At 37.3% G+C, this 15,537-nt stretch overlaps 1 protein-coding gene across 5 annotated transcripts; it reads left to right on the forward strand.

Annotated features, from left to right (window-relative positions):
- Window positions 1–419: 419 nt before the first annotated feature.
- Window positions 420–15,345, forward strand: LOC121415185 (THAP domain-containing protein 5-like). 5 transcript variants are annotated; one of them, XM_041608339.1, is made up of 6 exons: window positions 420–527; window positions 7,385–7,590; window positions 10,357–10,497; window positions 10,817–11,151; window positions 13,996–14,112; window positions 15,310–15,345. In XM_041608339.1, the coding sequence occupies exons 2-5, from the start codon at window positions 7,432–7,434 to the stop codon at window positions 13,997–13,999; spliced, it is 639 nt and encodes a 212-aa protein (XP_041464273.1). In that variant the 5' UTR covers window positions 420–527; window positions 7,385–7,431; the 3' UTR covers window positions 14,000–14,112; window positions 15,310–15,345. The 5 variants fall into 5 exon arrangements, with proteins under 5 accessions (XP_041464273.1, XP_041464275.1, XP_041464271.1 ...); XM_041608337.1 differs by lacking the exon at window positions 420–527 and adding an exon at window positions 1,691–1,942; XM_041608338.1 differs by lacking the exon at window positions 420–527 and adding an exon at window positions 3,474–3,840.
- The last annotated feature ends 192 nt before the right edge of the window (window positions 15,346–15,537 follow it).

Below are 15,537 nucleotides of genomic sequence, written 5' to 3' on the forward strand. Positions count from 1 at the left end.
TCTAACGAAATAGCACCCCAATTGTCCAAAGGAAAATTCTGTAGGAAAATATGTGTTTCACTCCAACGAAATTCATTTCGTCATGATGCAGTTTGATTTCGTACACGAAATTTATTTTGTGTCACACTTATAATCAATTTCCTCGAGACGAAATAAAATTGCGTCCTCGAAATTCATTTCGTTGCGATGCAAATATTTATTCCGTCAACGAAATGATTTTGTGTCACATCACAAAAAATTCTGTCGACGAAATGATTTTGTGTCACATCACAAAAAATTCTGTCCATGTAAAATAATTCTGTCTCCTCTTTCTGGCAGGGAATATGAGATCGTCGCTGATTGGCTGCACCTTGCTCAAGCCGATATCTTCGCTCGATCGATATCCGGGCGCGGGACGGTCACACTCACACTCACAGGTCGGCATGTTGGTGAACCTTTCTTGTTTAGCTTAGATTTCACGTTATTCATGTCAACGAGAGCTGTAAACAACTTCTCTAATTGGTAGAATGTGGACGGACATTGCATTCGTAAGTTTAGCTATGTTTTCGACTTCAAAATTACGTTGAAAACAAAATGGGAATTCGTTAGTCGTTGCCAAACTTGCATTTGCAAGAAGCTGTGCAATTTATAGTCCCGTGTATTCAAGTTTGTGTAGGGTCCTACTGTAGTCGACCATGCCAGGCCAGGGGGATTGGTCTTTTGTGCACACCTAAAATGGTAATGAATTATACAGGCTGATATTTAGGCCTAGATTTTGATAAATGGTGTAAAATTCATACTCAGACTGACTCAGAGCAAAATGCATGTTGAAATTGGAAACTTCATTGGATGACAAATTTTATATAATTATTTATTGACTGTCTGAGAGTGAGACTGAGTCAGTGATTGACGTGATTTTATTTTTAGATTATTAAAAACAGCTTTAGCTTGGGCACCCACACGCATTGCGAGGTTAGTATTAATAATAGTGGTAAATTAAACCATTGAACCATGTTTGGCAGTGGATTTCGAATTGACAGTTAATGAGTTAGTGGGTTGCGCATGCTGGCTTGCTGCGATCCCACTTCTGCAAGTGATGTCCACGTCCATAAGGCATTAAACACACCACTTCTAAGTAATGGCTTGGTTTTTCTGTGCGCTGTGGCATGTCAGGGGCGGATCCAGCTTTTATAAAGGGGGGGTTGGGGTGGTATGTGAGGGAGCGTAGCGACCGAGTCCAAGCGAGCGGAGCAAGCGAGGGTGTTTGGGGGGGTGTCCCCCCTCCCACGTAGGGAAAATTTTTGAAAATCTGTGTGTGAAAATGGCGTTTCCTTGCATCTAAAACACCACTATTTTTGATATAGAGGTCGTTGCCAAATTAACCCCCATGAAAATTTGTAAAATTAAGTTGCAATCCCCCATTTTTTTTTTTTTAATGGGGGGATTTTTGTTTGGGGATGAGAATCAGCAACCCTGGCCTAGATTGTCACTTCCGCGGTGGCCCGTGTCCTCAAAAAAGCTGATGGGGGGCAAAAAGGACTATGTGACATTTGTTCGCCCAACCCTCCCCCCAAATAAATAATAATAATAAATTAAATGAATACTACATAGAAATAGAATAAAATAAAATTACAAGTTTTTTAAAAAAGATAAGATTTAAAAAAAATGGTCCCCAGATTTTTTTTTTTTTTGGGGGGGGTTGCAACCCCCCCTCTAGATCTGTTTCTGCATGTAATGAACCCTTGACTATGAGTTGGGCTTGTCCGTAGACTCTAATGTTAGAGTCGAGGCCTATCTCGGCTCGGGCCCAAAGATGCGCCACCGCGCACAGAAAAATCATGTGGTATGGACACCAGAAGTAAGAATGAGATCCCATGCGCGACCCACTGACTTAGATATCCACTGCCAAAACGGTTCATGGTACAGGGTATAGGGCAAGTCCAAGAAAAGGTCACCCTAGAAGGTAAAATTTTATCTCCAATTTAAGAAGTTATCTTTGGAGGGGTAAGAAAGCCTATCGCCTGTTGTGGTAGCCTAAGTATGTTTGGCCTAGGTCCTAGCCCCACTCATTACTAGTACAAGTTTAGTTACTTCGAGCGATGTTTGTGCCGGCTCCACTTCACCACCACTACTATACGCTCCATCTGGCTGAACATCGTGTCCGTTAAGTCGATCTGATATTCCGAGTGACAAAGGTGGGATTTTATGGGGAAATATAAAACTCATGGAACATCACGATCTTTAAAAACAAAAATAATATAGGAGGGGGTCCAGTGTCCGGACATGTTATCTTTTGGTTACACTTCGTAATTCAGAAGGTTCGTAATTCCAAAACACGTGAATTCATTATTGCCTGAACCACAATGTTCGTTAAATCGAAAAAGGGTTCGTTAATCCGAACATTTGTGGCGTAATTCCGAAGGTTCGTTAATCCGAAAAGGAATAATGAGTGATAATTCCGAAGGTTCGTTAGTCCGAAAACGAAATGAGGTTCGTTAATCCGAAAACGAAATGAGGTTCGTTAATCCGAAAAAACTAAATGAACAACGAACCTCATTTTTTTTCGGACTAACGAACCTTCGGAATTATGACTCTCATTATTCCTTTTCGGATTAACGAACCTTTGGAACAACGAACGTCATTTCAATTTTTGGATTGTCGGACCTTCGGAACAACGAACCTTATTTCGCTTTCAGATTAACGAACCTCCGGAATATCCAAACCTTCGGAATAACGAAGCTTCGGAATTATGAATGTAAACAATCTTTTTGAAGCCTTCCTTTTTGTCTTTGGATTACACTAAAAATATGAATTCAATACTTGTTATCATCTTCTATTTTGTTCTTTATATTTCCCAACATTTTGTACTAAAATTTGATGAAACTTCGCTTCTAACTTTTTTCAAATGACTTTCTAACATTGATCGTGTGGACACACAACCTGTACGGACACACAACAACTGAGTGACCTGAAACTCAGGCAGGACGTTTAGCAATACTTGATTAACCTTATGCCCAAATTTCATGAACTAGGTTTCTAAGTTTTCATTTAAAAAACACAACCTTTTGTTAAGATTTGGTGTTGATGCCGCCACCGTCAGAAAAACAGCGCCTATAATATAATTTTACTCTCCTATGCAGGTGAAACAAAACGGAAGGAAAGAAGGGAAAACACAAATTTTGTGCATTTTCATGTATTTATTTTCAATAGTCTCGGCAGTGCAGCCGTCCTTGCATGGTAACTATTATATAAAGATTACCCAGCAGCTTGCAAAGGAAAGTCAGTTTCAAAGTAATTTCTTCAGTGCACAGATGAGGCGAGGGGGTCTTCGGGCGCTTGCCCCCTCTCCTCTCCTACAAAAATAAATTATGACCAAGAAAGTAGAAAAGAAAATGGTGAAATATATTTTTTCTGAATATTATGCTTTCATTGGATATTTATAAAGTTAAATATTTTTATTTTTTTTGCTTGCTCACAAAAAAAAGATCTGCCCAATTATTCATATCTAGCCCCTTCAAAACTTTGGCTCACTTCGCCACTGATTTGTTTCATCACACTTCTATGCAAATACTTACGCCTATAGAATAGAATACATTATATCCTACATAGAGTAAATCATGTATAGTACTATTGGTTCAAGTAGCATCATGTGACCGAATATATTTCAACTCTGACGTCATACCTCGATATATTTTTGGATACTAGTATATCGAGGTCTGACATCATTATTTCACAAAACTGGATCTAGCTAAACTCTCAGGCACACCGGCCAGCGCGCTCTCTCTCCCGGCAAGTCCAGCGATGTGTCGGCACAGGCACTGATCTGCGTTCTGCTGAGCACGATGGCTCAGAGAAAAGTAGGTAATTCAACTCAAGTAACCGGACTTTGCAAGCTCATCACATAGATTTTGGTTATAAATTATAAAAAGTTGGATAAAAAACAAATATATCAGGCGTTTCATTCGAAAGCATAGTGGGAATTATTAATCCTCGGTTGGACTGGCAAAACTACTATATTTCCCTCGGGGCTTCGCCCCTCAGGAAGTAATTGTCAGACCAACCTCGGATAAATAATTCAACTATACTTTCTCAAAGCCTGATATATTTGTTTACTATTTCTCATAATTCCATATGGCTTTGTGTAATTATTTTGTGTCCAGAATTACTTCATTAATATGAAATTTTATTCAGAATCACAAAAACTGCAAGCTCTCTTTTTCTCCTAATAATCAGAGACAAAATGAGCCCAAGATTTTGAGGGAGTCAGATGTGTCATATCAGGCAAAATTCAATAGAAGTTGTGAGCGAGCAAGCTTTTCATTAAAAAAAATCACATTTTGTAGCTTGACATAAAAATATTCAGAAAATGTTATATTTCATTTTTCTTTCCCTTTTTTTTTGGGGGGGGGGGGGAGCGCATCCCAAGCCTCCCCCCATCTATGCACCTCTGTCTAGTGTCTATATTACTGTTATATTGTTATTTCAAGACTAATTTTCATAGAAACGATTGGTTCAGAAAAAATATTAAACACATGCAGCCTTTCATGGAAAGTTCCCCCGGTTGTCCCGAAAAGGTGTGTTTTGTTTGACTTTCCTCCTCAACCCACCCTTTCAAGAAAAGCTCTCGCGGCATATCTCAACGTCCGTATGACATATTTGTCCTGCCCACCAGAGGTGAAGGCGAGACTAAGGGATCCAAATGTCGTCTGTCCGTCCGTCACAAACCTGTAATGACACATAACTCCACAACCGTAAGTCGCTTTTAAACCAAACATGGATGGTAGATGGACCTGGGTGACCTGCATGTTGAGCTGCAGTCAGAGGTCACATGGTAAGGTCAAAGGTCATTTTCAGGTCAACGTTAAAGTTTACATGCAACACTTTTATGACACCTAACTCCACAACCGTAAGTCGCTTTTCAACCAAACTTGGATGGTAGATGGACTTGGGGGACCTGCATATTATGCTGCAGTCTGAGGTCATATGGTAAGGTCAAAGGTCATTTTCAGGTCAACGTTACAGTTCACATGCAAGACTCTTATGACACCTAACTCCGCAACCGTAAGTCACTTTTCAACCAAACTTGGATGTTGGATAGACTTGGGGGACGTGCATGTTATGCTGCAGTCAGAGGTCACATGGTAAGGTAAAATATCATTTACAGGTTAAAGTTTACATGCAAGACTCTTATGACACCTAACTCCGCAACCATAAGTCACTTTTCAATCAAACATGGATGGTCGATGGACTTGGGGGACCTGCATGTTATGCTACAGTCAGAGGTCACATGGTAAGGTCGAAGGTCATTTTCAGGTCAACGTTAAAGTTTACATGCAGGACACCTAACTTCGCAAATGTAAGTCGCTTTTCAACCTAACATGGACAGTAGATGGACTTGGGGGACCTGCACATGTTACGCTGAAGTGGGAGGTCACATGATAAGTTCAAAGGTCATTTTCAGGTCAACGTCAAAGTTTACATGCAAGACTCTCTTATGAAAACTAACTCCGCAACCGTAAGTCACTTTTCAACCAAACTTGGATGTTGGATAGACTTGGGGGACGTGCATGTTATGCTGCAGTCGGAGGTCACATGGAAAGGTCAAAGGTCATTTACAGGTTAAAGTTTACATGCAAGACTCTCTTATGACACCTAACTCCGCAACCGTAAGTCACTTTTCAACCAAACTTGGAAGGTAGATGGACTTGGGGGACCTGCATGTTATGCTGCAGTCAGAGGTCACATGGAAAGGTCAAAGGTCATCTACAGGTTAAAGTTTACATGCAAGACTCTCTTATGACACCTAACTCCGCAACCGTAAGTCACTTTTCAACCAAACTTGCAGACTTATGCTGCAGTCGGATGTCACATGGTAAGGTCAAAGGTCATTTTCAGGTCAATATTAAAGTTTACGTGCAAGGCTGGTATGACAAGTGTTATTCCATCCCAGTAATTTCACAATGAAGTTTCGATATAATTCTTGCGTGCCCTCGCAAATCACAATATTTCTGGTTATTTTCATAAGTGGGCGAGACAAAAATTGCTTTTGCCTTGTTTTTTAGTCATGTTCAAAATGAATTAGTGATGATTTCATTTTTCTCGGCATTTTAATCCCCAAGTCTGCATGGTTTAATTATGTTTGATGAATGTTTTGCCTTTAGTAGACAGCTGGCAGCCCTCTGTCTCGAGGAGTATTTTTATATCTTTTTCTGTATTTGGTGAGTGAAGCCAACGAAATTCAGCTGAACAACCAACATAAAGGCATGGTCACACCGGCCGAGCGTTGTTGGAGCGGTAGGGAAAGAGGGTAGAATTTTTCTCTCAAAATGGGGGAAAAATCGAAAACAAAAAAAACTAAAATCGAACTTGAAAATGGTAAACGGTAGCGAGCAGTGATGATTTTTTTTCTCTCCGCTCCACGACCGCTCCAACAACGCTCGGCCGGATGCCTTTACACTTAAGGGGAATCCAGCCTTGGTCATAAAATATAGTGTTGGAAAGGAGAAAATTAGATAAAACAGAATGGTGAAAGTTTGAAAGAAATCGGACCAACAATAAGAAAGTTATGGCTGCTTTAAAATTGAAATCCCTATGATTATGTAGATTTCAAAGTGGCAACTGGGTAAGTAAATTATGACAAGAGGCAAGGACAACTTTCCCATAGGCCATGTACTTAATTATCAGGGATTTGTGTTTTTCTCCTAACTGCCCTTCCCCTGGGGCAGTAATCTAAATATAACCCTGGTAGTATATTGTTTTATGTCCTCATGTGAAAGAAAAATAAAAATTTGAAGTAAAACATTTGAAAAAATGACATATTAGCCATTTTATGTATTGGAGTACATGGAAGAGTAGTCCTTGCCTTACATCACTGTGACATCACATATGTGGCCAATTTGCAGTCTCGTGGATCTAGGGATTACCAATATTCACAACTTTAAAAAAATAACTTTCTTATTATTTGTCAGATAGTGTTCAAACTTTCACCTATCAACTTGACTGATTTTTCTTATTCCCCTAAGAACAAGTTTTTATTTGGGTTGGATTCCCCTTTAACAGAGATTGAAGCTTTTGTTCTAGTTTTGGCTCTGCTATTTTTTTGATTGGATGTATTTCCTGATTTATCACAATAATTGCAAGTTTTATCATGATTTAACTTTTTGAAAATTATGCTATTATGTGATTAAGGCTACATCTCTTGTACTTTCTACCGATAGTCTCAATATAACGTTATTAATGGATTATTTCTTGTAAAAAATCCTAAAGATAGGAACTAACTCTGTGGTTAGTAGATAAATATGACTCACTTGTCCAGGTGTTGATAAACGGGCCGCTGCTGAGTAGGCCTAGAGTTTTCTTAATTATATATAATTGATTTCATGACATGTGTTTACATTTGCTGCAGATTCCCATTCAGCCGTTGGACTGAACTGGTACTGTAACACAGTATGGATGGTCAATATGAAGCAAGCTTCATCGAATTCCTCCAAGAGCTCTGAACTCTGTTCTGATCATTTTGAAGATGCTTGCTTTGACAGGACTGGGCAAACGATTCGTCTAAGACAGGATGCTGTCCCAACCACATTTAATTTGCCGCCTCGTCATCAGAAGGTACAGTAGATCTATATCATACGTGTTTTAAAGAAATATAATCTCTGTATTATCTATCTACCTTTGGTTTGACAGAACAATGTTTTGAATATTCCATTCTCAGTAGCCAAAGAGAAATGAAAATTATCCTATTCGGGAGGGTCACCATGGACCTCGGCCTATACTGTGTACCAGGGGACTGTGTATTTTAAGTTAACGCTTACTAAATGATCAAACAAATTAAAAATTTGGTTTAGCCCTACATAATTAGCATGAGCTTCTTTGAAATTGCAAAGCTAAGGGTGTATTGCTGACTTTTCATAATTTATTAAAATTCATTTTTGATAAATTATTTTATGCATAAATAGAGAATTCTCTGCTGTACAGTTAAGTAAATCTCTAAATAAGTTCCCAAGTTCTACAGTGCGTATGAAAAAATGGGATAGATTTGAAAAGTCTATAAAATTTTTGTTTCAAATTATGATCTCAATATTTTGGTGTCAATACATGCTATGGAGTCTTATCCTTCAAATGCTATTAAAATAATTTGGTTTTGTTCGTGCTTACGCAAACACAAATTTTTGTTTTGTCTGGGGTAAAAAAGGAAGCTTGCGCCAAAATGGCATAATATGATGGTCGGACTTCTTGCTATCAGCAGAATTCCTCTTAACCTTTTCATTATCTTTGCCATAATTTTCGAATTATGCAGTCAAAATTCATTTCCAAATCTACTTATTTATTTGGATAGTTGTGGTGTTGTTCCTTTTTAATATGTTCTCTTTTAGTTTTGAATATTCCTTAGGCAAGAACATTTTTTTAAACCAAATTATGGTAGAGCGTTTTTTTTCGAATCCTTTCATTGTGTTCTGCAAAGGTAATGATGCCTTTGAACAGTGGCATACTGAGGGGTGGGGGCTCGGGGTGCTCCCCCCCCCCTCCCAATACAAAATTATGACCAAGGAAAAAAGTGGAAAGAAAAATAACAGAAAACATAGAAAGTGAAATATGATATTATTCTGAATATTATGTCAAAATCACAAAATTGGATATTTTAGTAAAAACTGGAAATTTTTGCTTGCTCGCTTCACAACTTTTTAATGCATTTTACCTGATCTGCCATATCTTCCTCCTTCAAAATTGACTCAATACACCATTGCCATTGAAAGACATGAATATTTTCTTGTTTGTCCTGTCAAGCACATAATTAAACTTGGTGAAGGATTCAATGACCCTTGAAAATAGGATTCATGTCTTTTATAGGTACCATTACATAAATTGTTTCACATAATTATTATCAAAGGTACCATAACATAATTTGTTTCACATAATAAAAAGGATTTGAATGATTACAAATTCTCCCAATTAAAAATGCAAATCTTCTCACTTGGGTTGACAAGAAAGTCTCTTCTTACTTATGAAGGAAAATTCAAAGGTAAAAGAAGTTCAAATTAAAACCAATGTAATTCAGGTAAATGAATAAATTTATTAGTGAAATTTGACAGCATTTTTCGAAAATTATGGCAAAGATAATGAATATATTATAAGTCTGCTGATTAGCCAAAAGTCTAAAAGTATAAAACGTCCCGTGTTCGCTCAAGCATGAATTTATTTTTTAAATGCCATTTCAAAGATAAGATCTAAGAGCATCTATTAATATCAAAATATAGATATAATATTTTGAGACAAAGCAAAGATTTTATAATTTCAACCAATAAGTGCAAGAATAATGATGCATTTGTCATTTATGATTTAAAATAGAATTTCCATTGGATTAGATTTGTAAGAAAAATAATGTTTTTGAGCAATTCTAGGTCCGACATGAACTCATACATTGTTGCATTACTGCGTATCCGGATGCCGCAAACTTGGTCCCTAAACTTCTGCGAGACTTGACCAACAAAAAAAATATGAGGACATGTTTCTAACTGGAATTATTGCAAAACATGTGGAGGGGGGCTTATTAAAGTGATGGTCCAGGCTGAAAATATTTATACATGTAGCTTAATAAATAGAGTAGAAGTCACTGAGCAAAATGCCGAAAATTTCATCAAAATCAGATGACAAATAATCAAGTTATTGAATTTGATAGTTTATAACAGTAGTTTGTGAAAACGGTCGTCATGAATATTCATTAGGTGGGCTGATGATGTCACATCTCAAATTGTTCTTTTGAATTTTATTATATGAAATTATGTTTATTAAATTTTATCCTCCAAGAACTAGAAAAATTGGATTGACAACTGATTTAGTACATTAGATATTAATTGCTGAAACTTATTTCATCATAATGGAGACACATCATTTACACATGTATGAAATAATGAAAAAATTATGATTTTATGAACCAAACAGAAAGTGGGGATGTGACATCATCCCACCTAATGAATATTCATGATATGACTATTTTCTCAAAATATTGCTAAACTTTAAACTTCAATAACTTTATTATTTGTTATCCGATTTTGATGACATTTTCAGCATTTTGCTCAGTGGATTCTACTCTATGTATTAAGATATAAATATTTTCAGCCTGGACCATCCCTTTAAGACCCCCCCTTCCTCCTTTGGGGCCAGATAGGGTTAATAAATCATCATGAATATTTAAACATGTTTATTTTGCTGCAAGTCCATTGAAAAGGATTCATTTCTAAACAAATATTATTCTAAATGTACTATTGAATATTAATTTGACAAATTTAAAGTCATTTTTTCATTCTTGCATCTCAGTTTATTCAATTTTTCTTCTTTTTTTAATGTTTTTTTTTTTTATTCACTCTTCTCGTACAGAATGCACACAAACCAGGGAAACCCTCGAAAGAAAGTCATTTAGATTCAGCAAGCAACCTCCCAGATACTGCAAAGACACCTGTACCAAAGTCTTCAGCACCTTCCCTGGGACTACTACTCAATGCCAAAAATCTAAGAGGGGTAAAGTGGAAGATAACAGCAACATATATCTAAATGGGGTATTGTACAGTATGATTGATCAACCAATGATACCAGTTGTATTCTGACATTTAAATCCATGTCCCTCTGACCAATGTTGTCAAATAAAAACCTTGCTTTGAGCATAACATCCTCAAGGTGGTCTGAAATTCTATTAGAAGGTACATGTACTCTTCTGTGGAAGTTCATTTTATGCTTTGACTGCTAATCTATAAGTTTTATTATCAATATGCTAGTGTTCTGAAGTTGATGTGTTAATAATCAATTGTTTTAATGTTTTATTCTATTTAAAACATAATAGATGGAGACCAGCAGCATGGCAGCAGGAGCTAATGTTGGTCGTGATGAGGCATATACCACCATCAACAATGCTGCAATTGCAGTCACCACCACCAAGTCTGCTTCTGTCACTGCCATCACCATTGCCACCGCCATTACCAAGACCACTCCTGACACAAAGCCCCCAAGTCCTCAACTGACCAGATATTGCAGCTGGAGAAGGATATACCAGGAACTTCAAAGCCAGGGCTTGCCAGTCTCCTACAATAAGAAAAATGCCATGGGCCCATCTAATGAACTAGTAGTAGAATATTTGGCCACAGTTGTAGAAATGCAGAGACTAACATACTGCCACAGGTAAAAATCAATGTCAGATATGATGGATAGTCTTTGAAATATGGGTTGCAGAATGAATATCAGTAAAACCCATCATGATGTGCTATCTGATTTAACCCTAAAAAGGCCGTGGGAGCCCAAAAATTTTCACGATAAATCCACAACGTGAAAGATTGTGCCGCGTCATTATAAAGCCTTTTTTAAAAAAAGTTTATGAGTGTTCAGACAAAATTTGTGACACCTGGGTACCCGGTTCTGCAATTATGCAACATTGTGCATTGTGTAAGTACACATGTCAGAATTGCACTAAAATGTGATTTCATGGACAAATCCAATGCAAAATCTGTTTCTAGCCAGAATTCATAATTGTATCGTACCGGTTAATGTTTATTTTTACTGATTAAAATCTATTAATTTCATTGTGCTTATGATCAGAAAATTTTGTCAACAATATAAAAAAAGTAAAAAAAAACAAAGAAATACTTAAGAAAGGAAAAAAAATATGAAAGGTATGTGATATCAATTAATTTTTATGTGTCTGAACAAAAACTTCAAGGTCTGTGTTTATAGATTTCCAGCCAAATTCTAATTTCATGCATGATTTAGTAAAACATATAATTCTAAATAATTTTAGAATGATCAAATATACAATTTTTTCATCTGTGGCAGGCATTTTGCATTTCTTCACAATTGCGCAATTAACGGTCAATCTTGAGGGCCCCCACTCCCCTTCCGCCCATCTTTCCTGCCTCCAAAATACCCTGGCAGTCTTATTAGGGTTAGATTAAGTCTACATTAAGCAAACATAAAATTCTTACAATTGAATTCAGTGGCGTAATGAGCCAAATATTTTGAGAGGGCTAAATATGGCGAATGGAACAAAAGTTCTCCAAAGAGAGCGAAGGGAGTGTGCAAAATTTTAGAACTTTTTAATACAGAAATCAAAATTTGGAAAGATTTTGACGTAATAATATCCAGTAAATACTCTCTATTTCACCCTTTCTCGTTCGCTTTCTTTCTTTTTCTCCTTTTCTTTCTTGGTCGTTAAACATTGGGGGGGGGGCAGTCAGACCGCAGGTCCCTATGCTAATGAGCAAAAAGTCCAGATACATCCAAATCATCTCGTTGCTGAATCCTTGCAAAATCTTGTGATTCATGAGATTTTCTTTCTCGAGTCTAAGAATTTACCTGTTTTAAAGAGAAATTCCAGTATTGGTAACGATCTCAAAATGACTTTTTACAGAATCTAATATAATGACCACCCAAGTGTCTGTTTGTATGAATAAAAAACATGTGCCAAAGGATTCTGGAAGAAATTGTGTAATTGCTGAGAAATAAGCAAAATAAGCTCATATTCCAGCAATAATAATACACTGTCCCACGTGTGCCTATCTGTGTTGGTGATCTTCAGTGTGAACATTTTTCAGCGTAGATTTCAAGATTTCACAAAGTTCAGTTTATGTAACTTTACCAAATCTAGATCCTCGATGATATACTGACAATTAAGCCAGACTTTCTCATGAAATCAGTGTTTACTGCAACTACTGGCATTTCTTTTTAACCTCAAGTTAAATTAAATATTATTGCACTATCAGATAGAGTAAAAGTTACTCTTTCATATTGGTCATTTATTTTGTATACAATATTTTGTTAAATAAGTAAATTTCTGGCCTGAAAGTGTGCCTCAAAACTTAATTTTCTTCCATTTTCTTTTGCACATTGTGCAAACTTTTTATTTTGAGCCTCAATGATATCCATATCACCATAAAGCTGAACTTCTTTTCTTTCTCACAATGCCACTCTTGATATGCGGCACCTTTTAATCGGGTCAAGATCACACTTTTCCCACTAAGGTACAATACGAGATTTCTGTAATTTTGTACTTGCATGAAATCCAGAGTTCTGATTGGCTGGATAAGGTTCACAGAACAACAGGCACAGGGTATTTGAGGAGATTACCACATGGGAAGTGTGACCTTCCTACGAACCCTGGCACTGGAACCGTTGGAATTTGCCACTGGGTGGTCTATTTAACCAATCAGAATGCAGTATTCTTGTTTTCAAACTGCTTTATGTACTTGGCAAATGAAAAGTGTGATCTTGACCCGATTAAACCAATTCTTATTTTGAAACCTATATCGTTTCAAAGCATACATATTCAGCTTTATCATGATATAAAAATCATTTGGGCTCAAACACAAATAAAGTGTGAAAATAGCAACTTTTGTCTGGTGAAAATATTTATTTTATAGCATATTTTAGATCAAACTTTGAACCTATATTACAAAATCTTTGAATAAATCCAAACATATGACATGAAAGAATGATTCTTCTTCTTTACAATGGTACCAAATTCATGAAATTCGATGCACAGTTAGAGCAGCAATGACCGAATGAAAAGGTGTTATGGTCCGCGTCAAGCTCATTAAATATACAAAACATCTCAAGTCATGAATATCATTTGGATGAAAGAAGCCACTCTCTTGGGACCTGCAGTCTGACTGGGGGGCATGGCCCCCATCTATACATCAGTGATGGATTTAATACTTTTTGCATGTACGATGACGATGCTCGCTCTCTCTCACCCATCCTCACTATGTGTATATGTGTGTGCAAGATGAATTATGAGGAATAATTGCATGAAGTGACGTTTTTCAACCAGAGATTGATCCTTATATATTATTTACTATTGCATTTTTGTTCATCATATTGACCCATCTTGACCCCTTTACCCCCCCCTGACAAAAACCTAATAGTCAAATGAAGTTTCCTTTTCTTTTCTTTTGATATACATGTAATGTATTCATGTGAGAAAAAAAATTATAGTGCCAAACATTTTTTGAAAATTTTAATTTATTCCTTCAGGTGAGGTTTTGTCCACAGTTCCAGAAGGACACAAAATAGTATCAGAAAGTCATGCCAGAATCAACAACTGAAGGGTTTGAAGAGCCAGATAAAGAGCCGAGAAATGTGATTTTAAAGGTAAGTTAAACTTATTTATAATTCTGATTCATTTTGGCATAGAAAGTAAGTCATAATAACAATTTGAATTATTTTTGTCTTCTTGATTTGCTCTTTGTCAGGAATCCAAATTTTAGAATTAAACTCTTAGTTTGAGGTGTTGATGATTTTTTTTTCAGCTGCAAAAGTAACAAACCAATATCAATCATTGGTCGATAATGTGACTTGCTTTCTCTTGCCAAATTGGTACATGTACATGTATATTCTGCATTTCTATAATGATTGACCCCACCACTAGCACATAAGATGCAACATGTCAAATAACTGTCAAACTCACTTCATCATGTATTTAATTATTAATATTTCATTAAAGGAGTAAAAGGACTCAGAAAGATTACCCGAAAAAGCTCACAGAATTTTTTTACTGGTAGACCCTTTACATTCATTTGATGAATTGAGTTCATGCAAAATCAACTGAATGTTATGAGTACAAAATCCTGTTAATACACCTTACTGTGAGGCTATTCTGGTAGGTCATCCCGGAGTGCCTGAGGATCTTGTCCATTTGGATAAATCTTGCAAAGTACCAAGAGGTGCCTCCACCCCCCCCCCCCCCACTCTATTAAGGGTTAACAATGAAATTGAAATTAGGAATAAGTTTAGTATCTTCCCGGGGGGGGGGGGGCACTCAGTATATAATGCATAGTGGGTATGTGCCGCGGAGGGGACCCCCATTTTCACACTCAAATTTCCGTTCCAAGGCATAGCATTTTTGCCTTGTTGATAAAAAGTACAAAGAAAGCCGCTCCAAGGCATAGCATTTTCTTCTTATCGAGAAAAAAGAAGAGGGAAATCCGCTCCAAAGCTAGCATATTTTTCGTTACGCCGCTCCGATCGCATTGAACGAGTCGAATTTTGGTGAAAAGCGGCCGCAGAGCTCCCCCGGCGGAGGCCGCGCTAGCTGCATCATGCACGCATGACCGTTCCGTGGGGATGCATACGCACTCACACGCTGGCGATCCGTTCCAAGGACCCCCGTTTTCACAAACATTTGTCGTTTTGAAGCCCGTTCCGAGGACCCTCCTTTTTACAATAAGCCCGCTCCAAGGCCCCCGTTTTTTGTCTCGCCCGCGGCACACCCCCACCACATTTTTGGTCGAGTGCCCCCCCCCCGGGAGTATCTTGCTCATATGCATTATAAATTAATTACTATTTCAGGTACTTCAATCACATGCACAGTAGGAGCAAAAACAGCAGCAAACACACAGGAGATGTAACACTACATTGACCAACAGCAACAACTACAGCAGCATCAACAATTTCTGCAGGAGATGCAAAAACCACACTGGCAACCTCAACAACATCAAGGTGTCCAACAAGCACTCCGGGAACGTTAACAGCAACCACAGCTTCAGCTGGAGTTTCAACAAACACATCAGAAAAAAA

This window comes from Lytechinus variegatus, chromosome 5 (genome assembly GCF_018143015.1).
Source record: "Lytechinus variegatus isolate NC3 chromosome 5, Lvar_3.0, whole genome shotgun sequence".
Classification (NCBI taxonomy): domain Eukaryota; kingdom Metazoa; phylum Echinodermata; class Echinoidea; order Temnopleuroida; family Toxopneustidae; genus Lytechinus; species Lytechinus variegatus.